The sequence below is a fragment of the Camelus ferus genome, chromosome 4, assembly GCF_009834535.1.
Source record: "Camelus ferus isolate YT-003-E chromosome 4, BCGSAC_Cfer_1.0, whole genome shotgun sequence".
Classification (NCBI taxonomy): Eukaryota; Metazoa; Chordata; class Mammalia; order Artiodactyla; family Camelidae; genus Camelus; species Camelus ferus.
The window spans coordinates 64,467,852-64,493,000 of NC_045699.1; the positions used below are offsets into that span (position 1 = coordinate 64,467,852).

A 25,149-nucleotide genomic window follows, 5' to 3' on the forward strand; every position below is an offset into this window, starting at 1 on the left:
TATTTATAAAGATGTAAACATTAGGGCTCAGGTCTGTTAAGTAAAACATTCATTGTTTTCATTTTAGTTCACCCACATGAGAAATGTAAACTACTGAAATGGACTGTAACAGTACTTCTCAATTAAGAAACTCTAAAAATAATTACTTTTGGGCTTAAAAATTTATATTTAAAGCATCACAGGTACAATTTAGACCTTAACCTATAAAACTAACAAACAAAACCAATGAAAACAATCTGTAAGCTCTAAAACTCAGCATTCAAACATATCAAAAGGACTGGAAAAAAGGAACTGAGTTACATTTTAAAGATTGCTATTATATGTGTTTAAGTATAAGTTAGGAAAGATATACGATCTAAGTTTTACTTCTAAAATCCACTATGGGGTTCAACTCAGTTTTTTACTAAGTATGAGATTTAATTTTCAACGTCTTTTATTAGAACAGTAATGGGATAATTTTCTATTTTAATTAATATAACCAATAAAGTTTTGACCCTTTACTGAATACTTAAAAATACTTTTTTGAGATAGAACTTAATTACTCATTCTGCCTATCAAATAATGGCCACTGGGTAAGCTTCTCTTTCATATTATCTAAGTCTTTAGCCTTTTGATTATTCTGACTGTAAGAAGATATTCTGTCAGGAAATTTTTGGTTTTCATGTGTCTAGGTCTATTCAGATAAATTTATTTCCTGGTAGAATAGAGATGCTCTAGAACAGCAATGTCCAACAGAAATATAATGTGAGCCACAAGTAATTTAAAATTTCTAGTAGTCACAATAAAAAAGGGAAAAACAGGTGAAATTAATTTTAATATATTCATTTAACCCAATTTATCCAAAATATCATTTTAACAGGTAATCAATATACAAAATGTTTTTAATTCTTTTTTTTTTGGATTAAGTCTTCAAAATCTAGTGTGTATTTTACGCCTACAGCACATCTCAATTCACACTGGCCATATTTCAAGTGCTCAACTGCCACATGTGGCTACTGCCTAGTATTGGACAGTGCAACTCTACAGTACTCAAAATTGTAACATCAAAATTAATTTTTATTAAGAATTTGAGGTGAAAGTTTAACCTACACTTAGGGAGGATTTCATAAAACTAAAAAACCTGATAATCATAAAGATACAACTTAACATTTATGAGACTGGTGCAAAATATTACTGTAAATTTTCAGCTGGCTTTATTCTACTACATGCTTCCTTTTTCCATCAATAGAAAATGAAACTTCAACTCAGTTCAACTAAAACAATAAGCAATTATTTAATAAATTTTGTTGTAAATTTACTTAGCATTCTTAGATATTGCATACAACATAGTTCTATTTTCAAATATAAAATTCTGTGTAAAGACAAATACTTTCTCTCAGAAGAATTTGTTAATTTTTTCAAACTAGAAGACTCAGCAAATTACAAAAGCAGAAAGTGAATTAATGAACACATATGAACAAAGGACATAAGTCTTACATGTCAGGTTAACCCAACAGTAATAACAGATCAGGAGTAATTCAAAGAATCCACTAATGAACACAACCGCAATTAAATCCTGAAATAGGAGCCAATTGAATTATATCTGCTTTTTCTAAACATGTCTGGAATATAGGTTTAACATTCTGTCGTTCTAGCTATTTTTCAAACTCTAAAAATGTGGAAAACAGGAATGTCTAAATCAACAAAAATGGCAATATTGAAAAATGGTCTTTAACAGGATGTAATGGCCTTGATTTCTTCAAAATTGAATGTGGAAGTAAACAACATAAGAAAGGGATGTTGTGTTAGAGCAGTGGTGCAGCTTTTTAGACAGATAAAGAAGGTAATAATGAGAGAATCCATGAATTCTTGTTAATATTTCAAGAAGCCACAACTAAATGTGTATATTTAATTATAAACAGACTGCACAAAGCTAATTAAAACATTTGTTTCTTTGCTTTGGGGTAAAATTACATCAATTTAGTGCAGCAACATTAGCTTTCTCAGATTAATCAAAAGTTCCTATTGGAACTTAAAAGTTGGACTAATACAAAAATGGAAAAAAAGATTACTTAGGCACTTTATTTAGGATACAAAGTCCTAATCACAGCTGGTGGGAGGAGAGTAGGAATTAAAAAGAAGAGGCCTAGGTAAGGGGAGAGTAGGATTAAAAGGGAACCTAGGTCGTCATTTGAAAAAAAAAAAAACAGGTTGGAAATCACGAAATTAAATCTACTTTATGTCAGTGATTACTTGAGATAATTTTGGTGTCAAGGTTCTATCTACTGGTATCTTAAACTGTCTGTGATTCGAAGGATGGAAATGACAGCTACTCCCATCTCCCTTCCCGAAAGCTAAGAACAGAGAAAAGTAAAGCTGCTACTGAGAAACAAAGATGCTTTCTACCATTCTTCTAAGATGGTGGAAGACTCTCCTTAAGAGGCTTTCCCAAGAAGGAAAAATGAAAGAGGAAAAGCAGAAAACCATAGCAGAATTCCCTGGCTGTTTCATGCCACTGCTCCGTCACAACCACTGTGCAACCACTCTGGTCCGGCCATCTCCCTCCCAGGAGGTGAAGCCCTCCCAGGGCATTGTTTGGCCAGGGTCCCTATTTACCACTCAGACCGCCTCCACCATCCCTGCACTAGGATCCTGGAAGCCCCAGTGCAGAAAGCCGAAAGCTAGGAGAGGACTTGGCTTCGAGGACCTCTTCCAACCCCACTCTTACAAACTGGTGTAGAAAAGAGAGGGGGAAGCCTGGCCTTCGCTTGGATGGGTTCCTTAGGGTCAGAAGCGTCCCTTCGGCGGGTGTCGATGGGAGGTGGCCATTTGTGCCGGGCGCTTGGTACTGAAAAAGCCCTACCAGGGCGAGGGGCCTCCTCCGGCCGGGACTCCGGGCCCGGTCCGGGTGTCAGGTGCGGCCCTCGGTTCCCAACCCTCCGGACACCGGCGACGACAACGCACAGGCCGCGGGCTAAGACCGGTCTCCCGCCCGACCGCCGGGGACCGGGAACCCGGGCTGGAGCCCGAGCCGCATCGTGCCCGCCCCCGCCCTACCTGAGGGGGCCCGGGCGGGGTCGCTAAGGGCCGCTCCCGGGAGCCCCGCGACGGCGCGGCTCGGCGACGGAGGCGCCTCGTCTCGCCGGGGCAGAGCTCGGCGGCGGCTTCACGACCTCAAACTCCATCGGGAGGTAGGGACAGCCCCGTTGGCGGCGGCGGAGGCCGCGACGGGGCCTCCTCCTCCACCCTCCGCCTCCTCCTCCACCTCCGCCTCCTCCTCCTCACCACGGAGGCGGACCTGGAGGGATCCCGACCTAGGTCTCGCGAGAAGATACTCCCCACCTCACGCGAGAACACGCAAGACCGGGAGTTGGGGAGGTGGACGGGAAGCGTAGTAGCCCCCGCCACCCGGACTGCGCATCAGCCTCTCTCTGTTGGACCGAACCACCCCTATCATGTGACTATGGAACCCTGGAGCACTGTGGGAGGTGCTGTAAAGAGGCCTAGGCAAGCCGAAGGGGTTGATGGGAAACTCCCTGCCCGTTCATATACGCCTTAAGCCAGCCATCTAGACACTAGTTTGAGCCAGTGTCTGTGAGTCTCCTTGTGGAAGGCATGGTATGGATTGAACATTTTCTGAGCATCTGTATTATATTCTACTCATTGTCATATAATCAAATGCCAACCGGATCCTTAACTCTCTCCACACAGGTGCCAAGCAATCTCCCTACTAAACAAAAAAAATTCATTTGCCAGGCACTAACGCCTTATATACTTAAAAAAAAAAAATTCTGAGCTCCTCAGAAGCTGGCAGGGATCAAAATTCAAGCACAAATTCTGGCATTAATATCAATATATATCTGTTGAAGGACTTTTCGTAGTAAACAAACTCAGGTAGAAATTATTCTTACTGTTTTTATAGATGAAGCAGGCTGGGAATAGGGATCAAGGAAATTACATTAATGGACGATTCTATGTGTCAGGTCCTGTATCAGGTAACAAAATTTTAATTTTACTGTTTTATTTTTCATGTGCTCATCAAAATAATCCTAGAAGTCAGGTACTATATATCTTCATTACTGATGAGAAACTGAAAAACACAGGTTAAGAAAACAGCCACGAATTATAATTAAACTCGAGGCATTTTCCAATGTGAAACGAGATGGCCAACAAAAGCATCTATGGAAGTAAACCCACCACAAATTAGAAGATATATGGAAAGGTAGTTTATAAATTATAAGCTTAAAAATATATATGGTTATTATTTCCTGGAAACAAGGAAACAATTAAAAAAATTTTTTTCGTTGGCCACATTAAAGACATTCTTCCATGAATTTTTATCATTTATCATTCATTTTATGAAATATACATCAGTCCAAGAGAAAGTTTCCCAACAATGGTTCATTTGGTTTACTGTTTTCCATTCAATTATATAGTGATAGGTGTATACACACACACACACACACACACACACACACACACACACACATATATACACATACACCTATATTTCCATTCCACTGGACAGTAGAATGTGATAATATAAGACTTTTCAAAGGTGACCTGATCACATTTAAAATTTGAATTCCAATTCTCCTTCCCTGGTACTACCTATCTCTACGTTATTGTCTCCAACACTGTTTTCAAAATCTGACATAGTACGTTGATTTAACTTGTTTACTGTCTCATGACAGTTTGATGAGAATAGAGATTTTTGTCTGTATACCTAACGTTTAATACAGGTAAATATTGTAATGACTCTGTAAAATTTGAACAAATGTTTAAATGAATAGCCAGGAATAATTGTTTCCTTCTTTAAAATTCACAGATATAGACAAAACACAAAGCTCTCCATCCCCATCTCCAGTTTATTATTATTTATGTAAACATACAGGATAGTTACATCCAGGGAAAAAGGGCAAGGATTTTTCTCTTACACCAAAGTAACAACTGCCTTTCCAAGACCTTTTTTATACATAAATCCAATAAATGAAAAGGCTGAAGTGAAGCATACTGCATTTTTTCCCCATCATACCAGAAACACAAACAACTAAAAGTGAATGTTTTAAGTGAATAAATTCAACAATTTACTTTGCCATACCTGCATTTTTTAAAAGATTTCATTTTCCTGAAATTGTTTAGACACAGCATGCAAACAACACACTCTCCTAGGAATGTTTTGAGATCACTCTGTGCTACTGAACAGGAATAAATAATAATAAATAACAATCATCATTTTCACAAAACACCACCCCCAAGCAAAAATCTCAAAGTGCTTACAAAATATTTCACAAGAATCTTACAAGGCATACATAAAACATAAACATAGTACAATCATAATTTTTTCAAACATCAAAGATAGATATCAATTCCTCAAAAAAATTTATTACTATTCTTTTACTCTCCCCTCCCATCCTCATCCCTCCCCCATAAAATTTCATCCTAGGAAGCAAAAATAAGAAAAGTACTTCAATCACAAACTATTTCTGGAAGGGAAATGTTCTCATGCCCACCAATGGCTAATCATGTGTCAAATGGGAAAGAAAATTGAGCACTGTGCCATCACTGTTCTCAGTGGAAGAAAAACACTTTAACTTAGAAAAATTCTGTCTTCAAAGGAGTACTCAAATTGCAACATTCATAAAAACACAAAATTCTCCTCACTTGCTTTCCCCTCTTCTCTGTCCTTAGGAACTCAGGAAGATTTAAATAGAAAATAACATTTTAGACCAGGAAATGACCTTAAAAATTATCAAGATCAAAGCTGTTATTTTATACAAATTTAAGAAAAGCTCAAGGAGAAGTGACCTACCCAATGTCAGTAACTAGTAACCCGGGAGTTATGAAGCTGGTTTTCTTACCAAATATGAGAGCTGGATTCTTTAAAATCTCTCCCAGAGTTAAAAATCTATACAGAATATATTTTTCACAAAGTATCACCAAAAGGATATTTAATATTTCTAACAATCAACATGGGATTCATCACAAAATTCAAATAAATGATACAAAGTATATTACATTTTAAAATATGGAAGGGCTTCAACATAAACTAAACATAGCATAAATTCTAAATAAAGCTGAGGTGACTAGAGGAGGAATAGAACATCTTGAAAGCTGTATTCAGTCAGGCTTTTTTTTTTTTTACCAAAAGTAGTTCCTGTTTTTTAGAAAATACGATTTGCCTGACAAAATATTTTAATCTTTGTTATAACAACAAAGAATGTTTTGTGTTACACGTGGATGGGAATAGTAAGAGAGCAATGGCTCATCCACAATCTGAACTATCACTCTAAGTAAAATAGCCACATGGTCATGGTTTTACTTTTGGCACATTTCTGGAAATATAGACTAAAACTCTAGGGAGGGTTGGGTTTTTGTCAATACACAGTAAATGAAAATTGCATTAATAAAAATGAAAAGTTATTAATTAAGAGAACATGAATAGCTGCTCCCCATGTTTAAACTGTTCATCCAGTGACAGCAAGAAACACTGGTATTGCCAATCCAAGATAAAGAAAGGAATGAACTACTGATACACACAACATGGATGAATCTCAAAGGCATTATGCTAAGTGAAAAAAAAGCATCTCAAAAGGGAACATACTGTAAGATTCCATTTACGGTATTTCAGAAAAGGTAAAATAGTGATGGAGGACTGTTGCCAGGGTTTAAGGCTAGGAGGAAGAGTTGACTACAAAGGGGCAGAATAAAGGAGTTCGGGAGGGTGATGGAATGTTCTATATCCTGATTGCAGTGGTGGCTGCATAAATCTGTACATGTGTTAAAATTCATAGAACTGTACACCAAAACCAAAGATCAGTTTTACTATATGTCAACTAACAAAATAAAACTAATTTCAAAAAGGAAATGGAACAAATATCTTAGAGCTCCATGCCAACAGTATAATTTTACTGGCCACAAAATTATTAAATGCAATTGTACTAAGTAAAATCAAGAAACCTAGGCCAAAGTAATCATTTCTAAAATACATATATTAACAACTCATGGAAATACTATTTAAAGGAATATTAGCTCATGTATAAGGAAATTCTGCTACTCCCAAGTGAATCTCAATTGTGTTCCTTTATAGTTTAAAACAATAGATACCTTAGTGTTTAGTTTAGAATCCAATAGTTGGTTAAAAAAAAAGTTCACTAGTTCTGTTCTTAAAGTGAATAATAATGGATAACAGTATGTTTTGAAATTTATCTTCTTCCCATTATCCTAATTTATTAGTCACCGTATAGTTGGATTTTACACTTATATCAGTTATCTACAGTCTCAAGCTTAGAATCTGGAAATACCGCTGGATCTCCTCTGTCACCAGAATCAAGAATATTTAAGAGGAACATTGTTTCTCTAGGTATATCACTGGGACTTTTACATAATGTATGAGACGAGACAGCATCCCATCAGCTTTACCACGTCTCCCACACTTTGGAACTGGTAGTACAAGTTCAGAAAGAATAACATGTGTAGGTAGACCAAAAATAAGACCCAAAGATGGGGGTGGAAATGCGATATTACAAATGCTGCATTTCTATAGAGACTTGTGTAACAGTATGATATAAGGCTCACATAGCAAGGTATGATTCTGATTATAGATTTTGCCTTTCAAGATCATGCCTGGGTAGTTTTTCACCACTGCTTCTGCCATGGACAGAGGTTAAGTGCTTTTTGAGGGCAGATTTGTGCTTGAAATCCATATCACAACAGTGGCATTTGTACGGCCGATCCCCACTGTGTATGTTCAGGTGGTCCTGAAGTGTGCTTTTAGCAGTAAATGTCTTCAAGCACACAGTACACTGAAAGGGCCGTATGCCCATGTGCCCTCGAATATGGCGGTTGAGATTTTTCTTCTGCGTAAATGTTTTCCCACACTGTAAGCACAAGAACAGTTTATGCATCTTAAGGTGGCGCAGATAGTTTTCAACATGAAGAAACCCACGAGGACACCGGGGGCACTGGTGCCTCAGTGAATACGCATCCTCTAGACTTTGGATCTCATTCACTGTCCCATGACTTCCTTCAGTATTCTCACAAAATAAGCTCTGATCTTGATTCCCAGGAACTTCGGCCACTCTGCTCTCAACTGTAGAATTGATCAGTGAATGCTGTGTTTCAGAAAAATACATGCTTGCTTTTGAAGAGGTACAAGGCTGTGAAAACTTCTCATTTTCTACACCTCCATCACTGATAGATTCCACATGGAGGATACGAATTTCATTGTCTTTAAAACCTGGGTCTACTGAAGACAGCTCTGGTGACCTCATTTCGTTTCTCTCTGATGTCAAGCTCTCTACTGTAGACTGTAAAGCACTGCTTTCCTCTTCTTTAACAGGGAAATCTATATTTACAGAACTATCTTCTGAAATTTCAATTATTTCACAGTCTTTATCTGAATTTTCTTCTTCATTCTTAACATCTGGATCAGAGGATTGACACAAGTCAGCATGCTGACTGCTATTTTTCATAGAAAGATCAATTTCCAGATACTTTGACAAAGCTTCTGTGCACTTTTCTACAATGTGAACCATCTGAAGGTAACTAGCAGCAGTCAAATATTTCAAAAGCTCTTTCCTCTTAACTTCAAGTGCTCCAGTATAGCAAGAGAGCAACAATTTTCTGCCAACTTCTGCACTCTGCAAGATGGTGATTCTGACATGTTTTGACTGTGTGAGTAAAAACTGATCTCTCATGAAAGTGGAGCAAGCAGCTAAAATCACCTTATGCCCCTGGAACTCAGTGTCATTAATATAAATTGACACATCGCAAAATAAATTCTGCTGTCTCAAAAGATTCATTTTCTGCAAGACTAAATCTCCTTGCTGTTCAAACTGGAAGTGCAGAATTTCAGACTCAGCAGCCATGGTCACAATCTAAGTAAAATAAAACATAAACATTGATGTAAGTATAGGGAATGCTTTCCTACATTGTGATAGTAACAACAATCAAAAAAAAAAAAAAAAAATCCCAAACCTTAATTGGGTAAGAGACAACTCAAAATCTAATCTGGGTGCTAAGTATAAACCCCTACGTAACCATCTCAAAACCCAGAAAAATAAAATGCAGTTTTCAATTGCGGCACTCTTTGTTTTGTTTTGTTTTTGTTCCAGCACTTATTACATTGAGTTGTACTCAACAGTTTCTGTTTTCCTCCTTGGCTAAATTTCATGTGCTTTGTGGTCAAGGACAATGTCAATGCCCACTACTAAGCTGACTTAATATAGCTTCCTAAGTTAGAAACCTTAATGTAATCTCCAAACTTCGAGTCCTCATCACTACTGCAGGTCCTCTCTGTTCACCTGCACCATTGCAGTCTTCTAGCAGGTCTCTTTGATACCACTCTCTCCTATATTCCAAACTACCTCCTCCTTCTAAGTGCCACCAGGTTAACATCTTTTAAAACTTAGGAAAAAAAAAATTCTTTTTCTCTTCTGTTTTAAATCCTCCATTGTTCTTGTCTACCTCCAGGACAGCCTAACCTTCTTAGCAAATACGAGAAATTTGGCCTTCTCCACCTTTATGGCTTTATCTTTCCTCTTTTACACTGAAGCTTCTAAGATATCTAGATTTTCACCAATGCCCAGACAAGAAGGCCCAATACACCTTTGCACATTTGCACATGTTACATTCGAGCTTCCAGTTCCTTTTTCCAGCTAGTGATCTGACTTAAGGCTCAAATGAAATAAGACTTCAGTGACCCCTCCACCTGTCTCCCGGACGGAGTCAGCTGCGCCCAGAACACCACGAAATGGAGCCTGGTTTATCTGAGTTCCTGCAGCAAGCCCAGGTCCAGAAACAGAGCAGAGGCAGCTGAGAGGATATCTGTTGAAGTGAATCTGGATCCCAGGTGGCCTTGAGAGATCCTCCAGTTCGCCAGGCAGGTCTTCCCGAGCCAAGCTGCCAGAACCAAGCCCTTGGGCTCGGTGCCGGCAGTACCAGTCTAGCCAACTCCTGGGCCGCGCCTCGCCGCCCTACCCTTCCTCGTCCTCGGGCTTCCCCACCTGCCCGAGTCTCCATCGCGCTCACTCACCGACTCAGAAGCCAGGGCCCAGCTTTCCGAGGCAGCGGCGGCGGCCCAGGCCGGAAGGTGGGGTTAGCCTGGGAGGAAACACATCCGGTGTCAACTAGCTTTATTCCTCTTTGGGGCGGGCTGGGCGTCCCGGAAGGACATCCTGGGACAGTCTCCCTTCCTCATTCCCCCCGCGCCTGAAATGACAGAAAGGCACCCGAATTCCGGCAAATTCCATCTCTTCCGTCCCATTTTCGGCACTTGAGCCATCCCCTCCGTGAGTTCTCCTCAACATCCGAACCGCAAACGGATTGTGAAGTTGGGGTACAGTGCGTCTGTCGGAGTACCCAGCTCCGAGACCCCTGGGAGGCCCTCCGGGATAATTAGAGACTGGGTCCTCTCCTTACCCGGGCATATACAATGTAAAAGGTGGCGGAGGAATTTGCCTAGCTAATGCCCGATCAGGTTGTGGCCCCAACCTCTGGATCTTACCTCACCCCTCAACTTGTCTCTTCCTTCCCGCGCCCCCTTCCCGCTCAGTTCCCTGGCAAGCCCAGGCCTTGTATCTAAACCGTTGGCCCACCCGTTTCCTCCAACATTCCCTACCCGTCCTCCCACTTATCCTTCAAAATCTCGTTCATAAATCCTGAGCTGTCCTTTAGTTAGTTGACTCCCACTGGGGGAAGACTTTGGCTGCCTTCATTACAGCAATTACCATACCTGTATTCAAATCTGTGTCCCATCTAGGCGGAGGTATTTAGGTCAGTGACTTACTGATCTTTGCATTCCCGAAGTCTAGCGCTATGGAATGTCTGAACTAATTCTTAAAAGCAGTTGCTCTACCTCCTCAGTCAACAGTACACGAGGAAGTAACTGACCCTAGTAACACTTCTCTGGTTGGCCCAGATTTGCTTCAGAAGCCAAACTCGGCGTGCTTGATTAATATGCGTTTTAAAGAATTGGAGTGAAGAAAGCATTCCTGTATTCAAATTCAAGCAATTGGAAAGGGAAGCAGGAGGGGAGAGAAAATAAACAGCTGACACCAGAGCTTTAATTGTCACACTTTTATTAAGGAAACTTCCCCATAATAAGTGAAGAGGTAGTTCATAGTATGTCTAACATACAACAGATTTAGAACAGCTATTCACCAGCTGAAATAAAATGTTCTGGGTTGTTTGTTTAGGACAAGATTTTAGAAGTAGTGACACTGGTCACCCTCCATTTATAGATCTTCTAATAAACAAACTGAAACAAATTAAAACCACATCTGATTTACCTCAGAGCCACTTCAGTTTGGAGTTTGTCTTTAATATTAAATAATAAATAAATAACCATGACACAGTAAAATTTTTAAACCAAACTATGGTAAAGAGAGCCCTCTCTCCTTGTTATCCTGGGGATCCATAAAATACAAATACTGAATGTCTAAAGTTTCAAAAGGTCTTCCTCCTCTATAAGAATATGACTAGTTTTGAAAGTCATCTTCCCCTATCAAATACTGTAAAATGTATTTGATATCAGTAACTTGACCACTTTGCAATGCAATCTAAGAAACATGTATCAATAAAAAAGGAGAAAAATCAAGTAAATTAAGAAAATGTCTCACAGAAACAGAAACCTCTCCAGTGAAGAAATGGGGGTGACTGTTAACCACTTCAGTGGTTTGCAGTTGCAAAAGGTGAGAACTAGACATTTTACTGATACAAAACCATCAAGTTGCTGATTTTAAATGATCAAAGAAAGCAAGACAGTTTCCTTTATTATTCCTAGGGTAAAATCAAACTGACACCTCATCTCACTAAGACCACATGAGACTGTAAGGTCTGTGAGGGCAGGGACCACAGACATCTTACCTCCATATCCTCAGTATCTAGCATAGTGCCTGGTAACAGCAGGTGCTCAATAAATGTTTCCTGAATGACTGAATGAATCCAGAACTAGTCTCCAACCAAAGAGACCAATCTTATTTGAATCCATGCCTTTTAGTCTTCAAACCGGTAACAAAAACAGGGCATGAATGTTAAGTAAAGGAAGCACTCCAACTTGAAATTTCCCTGTGATAAAATGACGTTTAGAGAAAAAAATAGCAAAACACTGGTTAACATGTTAGTGTCTCATGGTTGCATAGAATTGGTACTCTTTGGCTGGATCATATAAAAACCAGAATGCTAGGCAGCATCTTTAGACCATATAATGAGTGACATTAGGTATAAGATACCTATTAGTCTTATCACTCAATTTTATTCTCATTTTAAATCTTTTAACAAAAGGTAGAAATTATACTTCAAATCAGATTCACACATAAATGCATCAAGAATTCCTACTCAAGTTAAACCTAATTTTTGGTTTTTCTGTACATGGACTCTCATAGCTCAAAAACAAAAAACAAACAAACAAACAAACAAAAAAAAAAAACCAAAAAAAGAAAAGACAATCCTGATGAAACTAAATAAACACTGTTTCCAGACAAAAATCAGTTTCACATTTGGATCCTTCTCACATTATTCTTACTTGTCCTTTCCCTTCCTAACCAATACCCAGCAAATCAGTCACTTGCTTAGGAAGAATGTAATATTCATTCTAACCAAAAATTAATTTACAAAAATAAATCCTTCTGTGATATTTTGTTTGCAAAATCCAGGCTGTCTCTAAGCAAACAGGGATTCACAAAGGGGAAGCACAAACTAGGAGCTTTTTGCTAAGGTATTCTTGATCATGTACTAAATCTTTTTAAGTCAAGGGACAGTGAGAAGAAGTGAGGAGACATTAGCTCATATTTAGTTACTTAACTACTTTGGCCAACTTTGGCCAGGCCACCTCTTTGGGCTTTGGATACCTCCAACTTAAAAAAGAGAGGTGGACTAAATGAACTCTTAAGATTCTCTAAGGACTCAAACACTCCTATTGCCTAAATCTAACTCATGGGTCAGAAACTAGTAAGACTCAAAATTTTATTTCTGAGCTATAATATGTGCTTTAGGAAAAACAGTGGTTTTGTTTTTCCATATCAGAAGATCAACTTTGTATTAGCAAGTTATCAAACATGGCAAGGGGGACTGTATATTTCTACAGGAATATCTAAATGTAAAAACCTGATTGCTCATTCTGTGACCCACTTTTTTCATCCATTTTAGAAATTAAGGTACACAAGGAAATGAAAATTCAGAGACTACTGCAATACACTGGACAAACTCTGAAGGCCAAACTCACATTACTGATGGCTATCTTCTAAAACAAACTCCAGAGACTGACTCCCAAATAACCCCTTTTTAGAGAGACCATTATACATTAGCACATTTTAAGTGTGCTTGGAGCAATCCCAACTTCAAAAGCATCAACAAGTAAGCTACACGTTAATTACAAGCATTTGGCATCTTTTGGGGAAGACCTCCCAAATAGTACTGGTGTATAACTGTATTCTATCTTTTGTTGATTATGGTCCTCATGGTGATTCCTAACTATCTGCAACAGTAGTAGGTGCTCAATAATTGTACTCTGGTCTACGTGAATGATTCTCAAGACATGAAATTGGACCATATGCTGTTGAAAAGAGTACAGAACAAACCAAAATACTTCTTTACAGCCAGCTCCAAAACAAATACAAATTGTAGGAAGCAGATTCATTCATTTATCAGACATAGGTGAATTATCGATAGGCAACCAGAAGTTCTATTACATATTCAGGCCAATGGTAGTATCACCTTGTATCTCAGCCTCTTTTCTGCCAAAGAAAAATATTATTCATTTCTCTTTGCATCTATTAGTGGAGTGCAGGTAATGTTATTGATTTGTTGGTACCTTCAGAATGTGCCCAGTGGAAAGCCTAAAATAGTGTCAGTCTAAGACATAAGTCAATGTTAGGTAGACAAATGGAATACTCTCCTTGGGAAAGGAAAACAGATATCACAGGATAAATAATTCAAAACAGAACATGGGAGAGGACAAAAGGAAGGCAAGACCACTCCAAGTGGCAAGTTGCCTGGTCTGTTAGTGCTTTGACTCACCCCTACAACTGGCACAGAGGCTTTGGAGAAGTTAAACTAGCAAAATCACTCCTAAAAAGACTCAGACTATTGCCACGTTTTCAGTCAGTTCTAGTTGTGAGCATAAAGCCCCTACTCAATTTACACAAGTACTATCATTCCTTAAGTTCAGGACAGCTTGGGCCAGTTTACCTGCATCCAGCACCTGCGTTGCATCAGGCTGTGGCTGACACCCTTTAGAGTCTGAGACTGTTGTACATGCAAAAGAATCAAAATCCACTGTGAGGTCTTGCACATTTCTTTCATTGGCATTATCAAAGCTGTTTTTGCCATGCAGCTGTTTAAGGTGTTTCCTCAAAACTGGCTTATGTGCAAAAACCATGTCACAATAGTTACACTTATGGGGCTTATCTCCACTGTGAAGGTTAAGATGATCCTGTAAGGAACACTTCTGAGAAAAGGTTTTCCCACAGATTTTACACTGGAAAGGTTTAATGCCGGCATGCACACGCATGTGTCGATGAAGGTTGCCTTTCTGAGTAAAAGTCTTGCCGCAGAGTAGACACATAAAGAGTTTGTGCATTTTTAAGTGGTTGGCGTAGTTCTCCAGGTGGCGAAACACCCTGGTACACTTTGGGCATTGGTGATGCCACTGTAGGCCTTTGTCTACACCTCGAATATTAGGCCCAAAGACATCTTTTGAGGCCATGATGATGTTATCACTGCCTGTGTAGGAGAGGGCATAATTGTGGAGATGGTTCTGTTCTATTTCACTTACTCTGTTTTCCACAGTTGAATTTATCAGAGAGTGCTGGGGCTCTGATGAATGTAAAGCAGTGGGTTCAGAAGAAATAAACTGGTTCTGATCTTTTTTACTTCTAACCTCTGATACATCCCCAATAGATTCTACCTTAACAATCTGAATATCACTGTCCTCCATATCCATACTGTCTTCAGATGGATGAATACAAGGTGAGTCCTGCTTTGGGGAGCCTCTGGCATCTCCCTGATGTTCTTTTGACTGGGGAGAAGCACTCTGTGGTTCACATCCCTCTTTACTATCCATTGGTTGTTTTGGCTTTATAAACTTCCACAAGGCCTGCGTGCACCGTTCTACAATGTGGCTCATCTGAAGAAAACTCGCAGCAGTCAAGTAATTTACCAGTTCCATCTCAGGGAATTCCAGCACACCACTATAACAGGATAAGAGCAATTGTCTCCCCACTTCGGAACTCTGTAATATGGAGATTTTCACCTCTCTGGAATCGTTCAGTAAAAACTGGTCTCTTAAGAAGGGGGAACCTGCAGCAAACACAATTTTATGCCCCTGCACCTCAATATCATCTATGAGAACTGTAACATCACAAAATTTATTCTCTTCTCTTAATTTGTTCATTTTTTGTAACATTGAATCTCCATAATTTTCAAACTTGAAGTGAAGGAGATCTGATCTTTCAGACATTTTGGCAGACCTAAAGAACAGAAATGTAAAAAGGATGAATTTAAGAAAATTCAAACAATTAAGAAAACCTGGATTTTCCTTCCAAAAACAAATTTGTGTTCTCATACCTCTTTATATGTAACTGAATGAAATTTTCCCTGAAAGGGGAAGCTAGTATAACAGATTTCAAAGGCTGTTCAGAATTACTCCTTACCAACATCAAGTGTCAATTGCACCTCAGGAGTGGATCTGTATCAGTGTATACACCTTGGCATTCATTCAACTTTTTAAGATGCTTAATACAAGAACAGCGCTCGAGTTACTTCAAGAGCATTTTTCACTTCTCAAATGAGAATTCTATTGGGTTTCAACCTAAAACATCCCAACAAGTAATCATAAAATAAGTATTTTATTTTGCATGACCCTGTGAACCTGCTGCTTTGTAGGCAAAACACTCTTTTCCTTTGCTTTGTATTTTAAAGAACTGCAGTGACATTGCTTGCCCCATTCCTGGGTAAACCCTCTTCTGTTTCAACTGATGTAAACTTACTCACACAAGTATTCCTGCAATAAAATGAAAGTCACATGCCGAAAGAGACAACCTTTGAACAATGTCAAAGGCATAGGTCTTTATCCTGTGTATTTTAGACAAATCTAAACTCTTTCTCAAGAAATATTTCTTGATACCTGAAGTAAATAAAATATTTGCTTTAGAAAAACCAGGTAAGCCACTTGCTGGGAATCTGAGTAGGAGGAAGGTATACCTGACTAATCCCTACTGGATTCTATTCTTTCTTCTTTATCCCTTTATCCCATCATTACTCATCAACTGGACTGCTGGAACGGAGTCACAAATGTTTGTTGGTTACAGCTTCTACTATCTCTAATCAAACTTCTACACCACATGTCATCTTTCAAAAAACACAGATATGATTATACCCAACGCCTGCCTAAAATCCTTCTGTGACCTCTTGTTGTCTCCTGGATGAAGACTAACCTCTTGAATATAAACTGATTAAGTAAATTTAACAATAATTAAGGTAAACACTGGCATAACCCATTCAACCACGGAGAAGGTATCTTTGCCAAAACTGCGTATTTGCCCCTTCATGTAGCAATTCCTTTGGAGAAAGTCCCCATGTTCTGATTCCATACTCTCCAAATGATTTTCTGATAACTCAGCTTCCCATGTGTCACTCTATAGGGAAGGAAGAATTAGCCATGTCAACATGATAATTCCAGTCCACCAGTCATTGTTAAAATAATAAACTGGCACCCTGTCTAAATACCAGTTTTCTGTGAGATCAAGTAGGTAAACCAGGTCTACCCCTGAGAATTAGCTCTACAATCTCAGTGCATCAATAAATTCACCTCAAACTTTGTGTATTCATCATCTCCATAGTTGACAATCACATGGGACAGCCAGGTGTTCCTAGCCACATCTGGCCCCTGAAACCCAATCTTATAATTTGATCTTCTATAACACTGACTTACAAAGGCTCACAGAACACCAGTTCATGAAGGCAGTATCCAGGTCTTATCCATATTGCTCATTGCCTACTTTATGATAACATTCTATTGACTCCAAGCCTTAGCACAGTTATTTCCTTAGTCCAGAACATGACTCCTTGCCAATTCTGACTCCTTTATTTCTTCTTAGGGTCCTTCCCTAACCCCTTAGGTTACAACAGTTGTCTCTACTGGACCTACAGCCTAGTACTTCTATCTTAACACTCAAAATACGTTATTAAATACTTGTCCTTTCCTCTCTGAACTGCAAGCTTCGTGGCATTAGAGGGAGTCATCTCCATCATCTTCAACGGGGCTGATGCTGGGTACCCGCATCTTCTAGGGCAAAACGCTTTTTCCTTTTGCTTCAGATTCTACTTAATGCAGCCACATTATTGGCCAAAATCTCTTCGATTCAATATTGTACTAAACATAAGGCAGGTGCTCAGTTTGCCTTGGCTGAACCATTAAGATTCACTTGATAGTAAGAAGGAAGAACTGCTGTTAAGACCAGCTCAGTATCTGCATATGCATTACAGGTCTGAGGCCATGAGCGCCTAGAAAGGAATGAAATGAGAATAAGAAGCAAGGAAAAATAACAAAAGAAATTTGAAAAAACTTGATGACTGGAGACAGAAAATGAAAAAAGGGAACATATAAAGGTTCTAAACTTAGGAGTTCAGCTGAATGAAATTACTGAAAGAGAGGTGAAATTTAGGAGGGGGAGTTGGTATACCACAAGTATATTAAAATATATTTATACATAAATTATAAACTTTTCCCTTGAATGGCATTCTGAGTGTACAGAAGGGAGGGGAGGGATGTAGAGAAGCAAATGTAATTATCAGGGAAAAGATGGTGATTTATCAAATAAAAAGGAAAAATCTAGAAGATGCAGGGAATATATCAGTAAAGAAAGTGGTAAAACTGTATTATCACTGGTCAGTTTTAGCAATTATGGTAGCTTAACATATTCATTCTGGAAATGGTGAATGTCCCAAGTTATAACTAGAAATTATATAAATGACTGTTGTTTCAAGCCAAACAAAAGGGGAATCCTTTCTTAGAGTTTAGCTTGTCCTAAATCTACCCTCAGATTAGTATTTTCCTACTTACACCCCAAAATGAGCATTAATTTCTTCCATGTACAGTATGACAATGGTCGAAGTGCTTTAGACCACAATCCTCAGGGATACATTGTTCCATGAAGCTCCAAAGATAGGAGTTGGAGCTTCATTTACTTCCTATTCATCAGTCTCAAGAAACTTACCAACGGGAGCAAACAGGTATCTTAGGAAAGTGCATGATTTGCCTGCTTTAGTCTAAGAGGAAACTGTTTATTTTAAGAAGTTTTCCCTTATGTGTCAGTCCACTCTATTGTCTCCCTTTGATAAATTCTTATCTCCAGGCCACACAGTTTATCCCTTAATTGTTTCCTGTCACTAGTTTCTCTTTCCAACAGACTGTTAGTTGAGGGCAAACCAACTGTTATTTTTCACACAGCTCATTCAACAAAAGCCATAATTAACTCTTAATGTTCACTATGGAATTATTATTGAGCTATGGTAAAGATGCTCTTCAATATCATGATATCCTCTTTTGAGTGTCTTGGGAAAAATTTCTTTCTGGAGTTTGTTTCCAAAATAGTTTTGACAACAAAAAACCAAATTTTAAACTAAGTTTTTTTTTTTTTAACTTTAAAAAAAATCTCAAAGTAAAAAGGAAAAATTGTTTCATATGAACGGTTAGATTTTATTTAAAAAATAAGAGAAATGATAGCTAATCTTTACTGAATCCTTGCTGAGTAAGTGTTTTACCTAAATTGAGCGATTTAATTCTCAAAATCTCTGTAAGGTAGGTATTATCATCTCCATTTTGCCTCTAAGAAAACTCAAGCTTGGTGAACATAAATAACTTGCTCAATTTAAGAGAGGCATAATGTGTTAACTGTGAGAAACAGAATGTGTGCTCAAGCTGCATGATGCCAAAATTCATGTATGAAATAACTAAGCTAGCTGAAGTTTTATCTTATGGATGTTAACTGGGTAACTGTTCAGATTTTCTGCTCATATCCATTCAGCTGTACACTTATGATTGATATGTTTTTGTATGTTTAGTTATGCTTCAATAAAATGTTTATGTTTAAAAACAAAAAGTACAACTTAAAGCCAAATTTAAAGTCAAATCTAGAGGACTTTAACAGTAAGCCATTTATGTATTATCCTTGTTTTACCTTCCTTTCTTGCCTACTTTAACTTTATATTATTTTTCTATCTTTTGTGTATTTATTTTTGTAGAATGAAACAATGTCATTTACAAAAAAACCCCATAAAAATAATGAATATATTTGATTTTCAGAATCCCCAACTGTATTTACCTTGTAAGTATAATAGCAATTATTCATAATTGTCATAAAAATCACTCACATAATTCTAGATTATAGCAGAGCTTCCAGTAACTGAAAGAAAGCAAATAACTAATCAGGAAGAATAGAGACTTGGCCACCACATTCTGCTCATTCTTTCCTCAGAATGATTTCCAAATTCTCTCTATATTCTTACTATCATTGGCATGGTTCAGGTCCTTATCTTCTGTTGTCTAGGTTACCATGATTAAGCCTGAATACTGCCGAGTTCTAGTAACTTTTAAATGACCTATTTCTTAAACATCAATGAAACAGGAATAGTCTCACTTCAGATCACTTTCTCTTTGTTCATAGTTACACAATTCTTCCATAATTATTTCTGTAAAAAAATGTTCCAGCTAGTTTGAAAATTTCACTCTTTTCAAACAGGAGTAACCAAAAATGATCAGTGAATATATTCTAGGTTGAACAATGTTCATTGCTGCAAAATGGGCAGCAAGAAAATATCCATGTTCCTTATCTCAAATGCCTCTAATAATACTGACAAGGAAAATTTGTCTGTTTTGTGTAATAAACCCCCAAGCTATGTGTCAGTCTATTTCCTCATCTACCTCATAAAAATGCCTTTATCTTTCAACTTAGGATTCACAACTACTTGGAAATCTTTGTCTTTCATTAATACCATATACTGTTTTTCAAAGGGGTTGTAACATACTACAGTCTTTCTTTCTATAAACCTCAATCATTTTTTCTTTTGGGTAACTTTCATGACACTGCATTCTCCAAGTTCTCACTCTTTTGTTTTAGTTATAACTGTAAGTAAAATTACAGAAGTATATTCTTCCTGGAAACTTTTTGATTATAGGTAAAGTAGAACTCCCCTTTCCCAACCTCTTTCCACTCAGTACTCAGTTTGTTCTAAGTTTGTTCCTTCATGACTCTCCCTCCCCAACCCATTTTAAAAATAACACTTCTATATGCCTAGCCATAGAAAATACAAAATAAAATTACATATCTGACATATAAACTACACATACTGTCTTGGAACTTTCCTTTTCCATTTATTGCTTTTGAGGGCTATTTATGTTGAATAAATAATAGATCTAGTTCATTCATTTTAAACTACTGTACAGAAGTGGACAAGTTACTTAACTTCTGGGTTCAGTTTTCCACCATTCTTTTGCTGGTCTGTTCCTCAAGGGTTCACTAAATTGTGTAAAGGTAAATATATTCTTCAAATCTTACTCCTTGATTTTTTGCTATTCGGTCAAGGCTTACTTCCTCAGAAAGCCTGTCTGGTTTCTCAATGTTTTTTACCTCCTCTATTTAAAAAAATTCCTAAATCCCCATCCTCATGGCTAATCTTAACCAAACTTACCCTCAATTCAAGCTAATCAAAAACACTTTCCTGGGCTACTACTCTATCACTTGAAATGCATAATATCTAAATTCTTGCACTGTCTAAAACTCAGTAAGTCAAAAATAAAAACTTACAGAGAATGGCTCTGAGGACAGTGGATGCGAAGGCAAGGAAAGCTGTTAGTATGCTCTTAATTTAACAAATCAAGATAGAAATGATGAGGGTCTGAACAGAGACAACAAAAATATGGATGGAGAGAAGAAACAGATTCTACAGACATTTCAAACAAAGAACTGATGGACTTGGTGAGCAAAGTGGGGAACAAGAGATGTACAATCAAATGACTCCAAGATAATTGGTTTGAGTCACAGGATCTCTTTGACAGAGCGTCATTAAATAAGCTAGGGAATATTGGAGGGGATGATCATGGGTTGGGTCTTGAAATGTTTAACCAGGGGAGCCTACATGACATCAAAGGGAAGATCTACTACCTAGCTGGACACAGGTCTGAAACTGAAGAGGAGACATGATTATAGATAATCAGTAATAGATTAAAGTGTGACATAATTTGACCTAATTGTGAATGAAACTGACCTAAAATGGCACAGATTGGAAAAAGATCTAAGACAGAAGAAAAGAAATAAAAAACAAATACATAACACAAACATAAATACATTACTTACCTTCTTCTCAATCTGGATCTCCTTCCAAGCCTCTCCGTTTTTTACCAATGAGTCTATCTTTGCTTAAAAATTTCCCATTCTTTTACCCCCATATTCAGTCACTGCTTAGTGCAGTAGGTAAAACCATGGATTCTGGAGCCATATTTCCTGGAATCAAAACCCTGCTCAACCACTTACTAGCTTTGTGACCTTGGCAAGTTACTTAACCTCTTCTGTGCTTCAGTTTTCCCATCTGTTAAATAATAATATAACTTCATAGAAGTTGTTATGGGAAATTAACTTTAAAGTAAATTAAATTTTAAAATTAAGTTAATTTTTAAAAGAACTTAGAACAGTGCCTGGAACTGTGCTCTACAAGCATTTGTTAGGTAAGTAAACAAATAAATCTTGTCCATTTTCTTTGTGCAATCCTTCACATGTGGCCTTTTTTCATTCCCATTTAACACCAAACAACTTGAGGTCTCCATTATTTCATAGACTATCACCTCATCACTTTACTAAAATTGCTTTGTAAAAAGTTACTCATGATCTCTTGATAAAGACATGCAATCTTCCCCCCCCCCCCATTTCCCAAATGCTCTGCATCAATTGTCCCAAATGACACTTCTTGGTATTCTCTTCTTTTGACTTCTGGGTCTTCTTGGCTGTTGGAACCCTGTATTCTTATATCATGTAATTCCATTTCTGCTACTACACCAACTACCATTAGCTCTAATTCCTCTTTCTTTTTGGTAAATGCAACCATTCCCCCCAAATATTCCCTTCTTTTTTCAATAACCTCTTCCTGATGCCAACTGTTCTCATGGCTTCTACCTCTATGTTCTATGATGATTCAAATCTCTACCTCTAGCCACAGCATTTAGGCTGAACTGCAGATTGCATTTCCAACTCTATACTGGACAGTTCTATGTGGCTATCCCATTAGGCCTTTAATTTAACATATCCAAAAAATGAATTTGTAATCTACACTAAGTTTATGGTTTTGATGCTGATAATGGCATTAACATTTTTCAAATACCACAGGCCTAAAACCTAGGTATCAGCTTTGATACTTCTTTCACCCTAAACATCCAATTTATTACAGAATCTTGACACCATTCGCTACAGCATACTTGCCTTCTCTCCAATAACACTGTCATAACTCCACTTCAGGATTTCATTACCTCTCACTAGGCTGGTCCCATTAATCTTTCAAAAGGATCTCCAATAAGAGCATTTAGACATTAGCTAAGAGTCCACAATCAGTTAATAGAAATTCCTATTCTATAGGCTGATCTCCAGAACAAAATGGCTTTCTAAAATGCAAATCTGACCATTTCAGCCTCCTGCTCAAAACTCTTCAAAAAGTGCTCACCTCCTTTAGGGATTAAACCTTTCATCTCGGTTTACTTCCCCAGCTTCGTATCTCCTTTGCACAATAGCCCTGTTTCTCCTTCCTCCTCTTCCCACACAAGTTATGCTCAGTCATTCCTTCAGAGCATTACATCTGTTCCTCCTGCAGGAAAAGCTCTTCTCCACCTTATCTTGTCCAAGAAGTATAATTCAGACATGACTTTCTTTCTTCAGCCTTCCCAGCAACTGCCCCTTGGACAGTTCATACATAGATGACATATATATATAACGTAGGAGCACTTACTTGTTTTTATCTGGCTCCCAAACTTGACCCTGAAAATTGGAACAATATCTTACAAAACCCCAGTGTCTGACACGGCGCCAGAAACATAGAAGGTGCTGTAGCAAAAGGGTAACCTAGGTTAGCACTCATAGTGATTCTCGCGGTCTGGCACTGAGGCCTTGCCATGGCCCAGCTTCCTATAAGATGCCAGAGTGGAGCATTCAAGCCAACTGCAGGGCCCTCGGCTGGGGTCTCAGTAGGAGGTCCCTGGGGCATCCTTAAGGCTCCCCACTCCAGACACTGGGGAGGGAAAGGGGCGGGGCACAGCATGGGTTGGGCCAAGGGCTCCTTAAGTTCCCCCGGGCCTAGGCCAGACCCTCGGCCCCCATCCCAGTGCAGGTCCCGGCCAATCCAGGGCCCCAAGGGGGCTCCATTTTGAGAGACCTCGTACCCCTACCCGGCGCTCCGGCCGCCTCCGCACTTACAGACCCGGGGAAAGGCCACCGTCAGGATCCGGCACCGCCAGGAGCTCCGGCCCCTCGGGGCTCCGGGAAGGGGGAGGGGCAGGGAACCCGAGCCAAAGGGGGACCCAACGGAACCGGAAGGGCAGCCCTCGCCGGACAAAGACAACTTCCAGGTCCCATGGTCCTCTCCGCCAATCGGAAGGCTGGGAGGGCGGCAGGGCCGGGAGAGGGAAGCTGTGGGCGGGGTGCAGGGAGTGCGCCGGGCTCCCGCAAGCGTCCCCGCCGGTGACCCGAGGTGCGTCCGGAGCTCTGTTGTGCGCGCTCCGCTCTTTTTCAGCGGCTCCTTTCGAGAGGGGCTTCGGCCGTCTGCTGCCTGCGTGGGCCTTGGGGGCGCCTCGGCTCTTAAAGCTTAGGTAAGTCCCTCCCGCCTAGGGATGTGGACTCGCCTCCTTGGGGCCCAGAAAGTATAGGGAAGGAAGCTCATTTCCCTGGCTTTTCTGATGTTGGTGTTTCCCAGGGATCTCCTGCAATCCCTGTTATCTACAATGTGCTGACTATTCACAAATTTCTTTCGCCAGACCAGACAGCTCTCTTGAGCTCTATGGCCAACTACCTAGTAGTCATTTACAATTGGTTCAGTGTTATGTACCTTTGAACTCAAGTTCATCTGCAAACCTGCTTCTTATCTCCTGTGGTCCTTGTGTTAGTGAACAGCATCACCCACGCAGTGCCGGCAACCAGAAAACTTTAGTATTATTCTAGAGTCCTTTTCCTCCTTGCTAATCCAATTGCTCACTGGGTTCTCCTTTCTTTCTTTTTTTCTTTTTTCTTTTGGCGGGGGTGGGGCTGAGGGGAGGTGGGTATTGTGGTAAAACACACACTGAATTTATCATTTGTAGGTGTGAAGTTCCATGTTTTAAGTACCTTCACAATGTTGTGTAACTGTCACCACGGCGATAGTCCGCTTCATTCTTTTGCATATGGTTATTGTTTCTCCATCACCATTTGTTTGTCCTTTCCTCATTGAAAAGGCTTGACACCTTTGTTGAAAATCAATGACCATACGTGTGAGAATTATTGCTGAGTGCTCTGTTCTATTACATTTGACTGAATGTATGTCCTTATACTAGCACCATTTTCTGTTAATTATTGTAGCTTTGTAGGAAGTTTCTAAGTGAGGAAGTATGAGTCTTTAAACTTTATTCTTCTTTTTCAAGATTGTTTTGGCAATTCCAGGCCTCTTGAAATCCCGTATGAATTTGAGGATCAGCTTTTACATTTCTGAGAAAAGGACTGTTGTGATTTTGATAGAGATAATGTTGAATATGTAGATCACTTTGGGTAACATTGCCATCTTAGTTTTAAGTCTTCCTGTCTAAGAATATGAAATGTCTTTCCATGTACTTAGGTCTTCATTAATTTCTTTCAGCAAGGTTTTCTAGTTTTCAGGGTATTTAACTCTTTTTGATAATATTGTAAGTGGAATTGTTACTTAATTTCCTTTTCATATTGTTGCTGGTGTGTAGAAACACAACTGATTTTTGTGTGTTGTTCTTGTACCCAGCAACGTTGCTGGAATTATCTTTAGGCTTTAGAAGTTTTCTGGTGGATTCTTTGAGATTTTCTATGTATATGATTATGTTGCCTCTGAATATAGTTTTACCTCTTCCTTTACAATTTGGGTGCCTTTTATTTGTTTTTCTTGTCTAATAGTTCTGGCTATAACTTCTAGTAC

General features: G+C 38.9%; 3 protein-coding genes across 12 annotated transcripts in view; all 3 read right to left on the reverse strand.

The window, feature by feature from the left end:
- The window catches only part of RC3H2 (ring finger and CCCH-type domains 2), a 47,977-nt gene extending 44,736 nt beyond the window's left edge, over positions 1–3,241 (reverse strand). The window contains exon 1 of one of the 2 annotated variants that reach the window (XM_032478370.1): positions 3,037–3,240. The gene's annotated coding sequence lies outside the window, so the exon portion shown is untranslated. Of the gene's footprint in view, positions 1–3,036 lie in introns of both variants that reach the window. The other variant, XM_032478371.1, reaches the window with a different exon arrangement.
- A 1,588-nt stretch (positions 3,242–4,829) lies between these two features.
- On the reverse strand, positions 4,830–23,488 carry ZBTB6 (zinc finger and BTB domain containing 6). Of its 3 annotated transcripts, none has more exons than XM_032478388.1 (3): positions 23,436–23,488; positions 10,016–10,191; positions 4,830–8,858 (listed from the first exon to the last, which is right to left on the reverse strand). In XM_032478388.1, the coding sequence occupies exon 3, from the start codon at positions 8,847–8,849 to the stop codon at positions 7,578–7,580; it is 1,272 nt and encodes a 423-aa protein (XP_032334279.1). In that variant the 5' UTR covers positions 8,850–8,858; positions 10,016–10,191; positions 23,436–23,488; the 3' UTR covers positions 4,830–7,577. The 3 variants fall into 3 exon arrangements, with proteins under 3 accessions (XP_032334279.1, XP_032334278.1, XP_014411209.1); XM_032478387.1 differs by having other exon boundaries at positions 23,408–23,482; XM_014555723.2 differs by lacking the exons at positions 10,016–10,191; positions 23,436–23,488 and adding an exon at positions 9,692–10,002.
- ZBTB26 (zinc finger and BTB domain containing 26) lies at positions 11,044–23,566 on the reverse strand. 7 transcript variants are annotated; one of them, XM_032478385.1, is made up of 3 exons: positions 23,436–23,497; positions 22,972–23,000; positions 11,044–15,449 (listed from the first exon to the last, which is right to left on the reverse strand). In XM_032478385.1, the coding sequence occupies exon 3, from the start codon at positions 15,437–15,439 to the stop codon at positions 14,114–14,116; it is 1,326 nt and encodes a 441-aa protein (XP_032334276.1). In that variant the 5' UTR covers positions 15,440–15,449; positions 22,972–23,000; positions 23,436–23,497; the 3' UTR covers positions 11,044–14,113. The 7 variants fall into 7 exon arrangements, with proteins under 7 accessions (XP_032334276.1, XP_032334275.1, XP_032334271.1 ...); XM_032478384.1 differs by lacking the exon at positions 22,972–23,000 and having other exon boundaries at positions 23,440–23,566; XM_032478380.1 differs by having other exon boundaries at positions 11,044–23,000; positions 23,436–23,555.
- Positions 23,567–25,149: the final 1,583 nt, after the last annotated feature.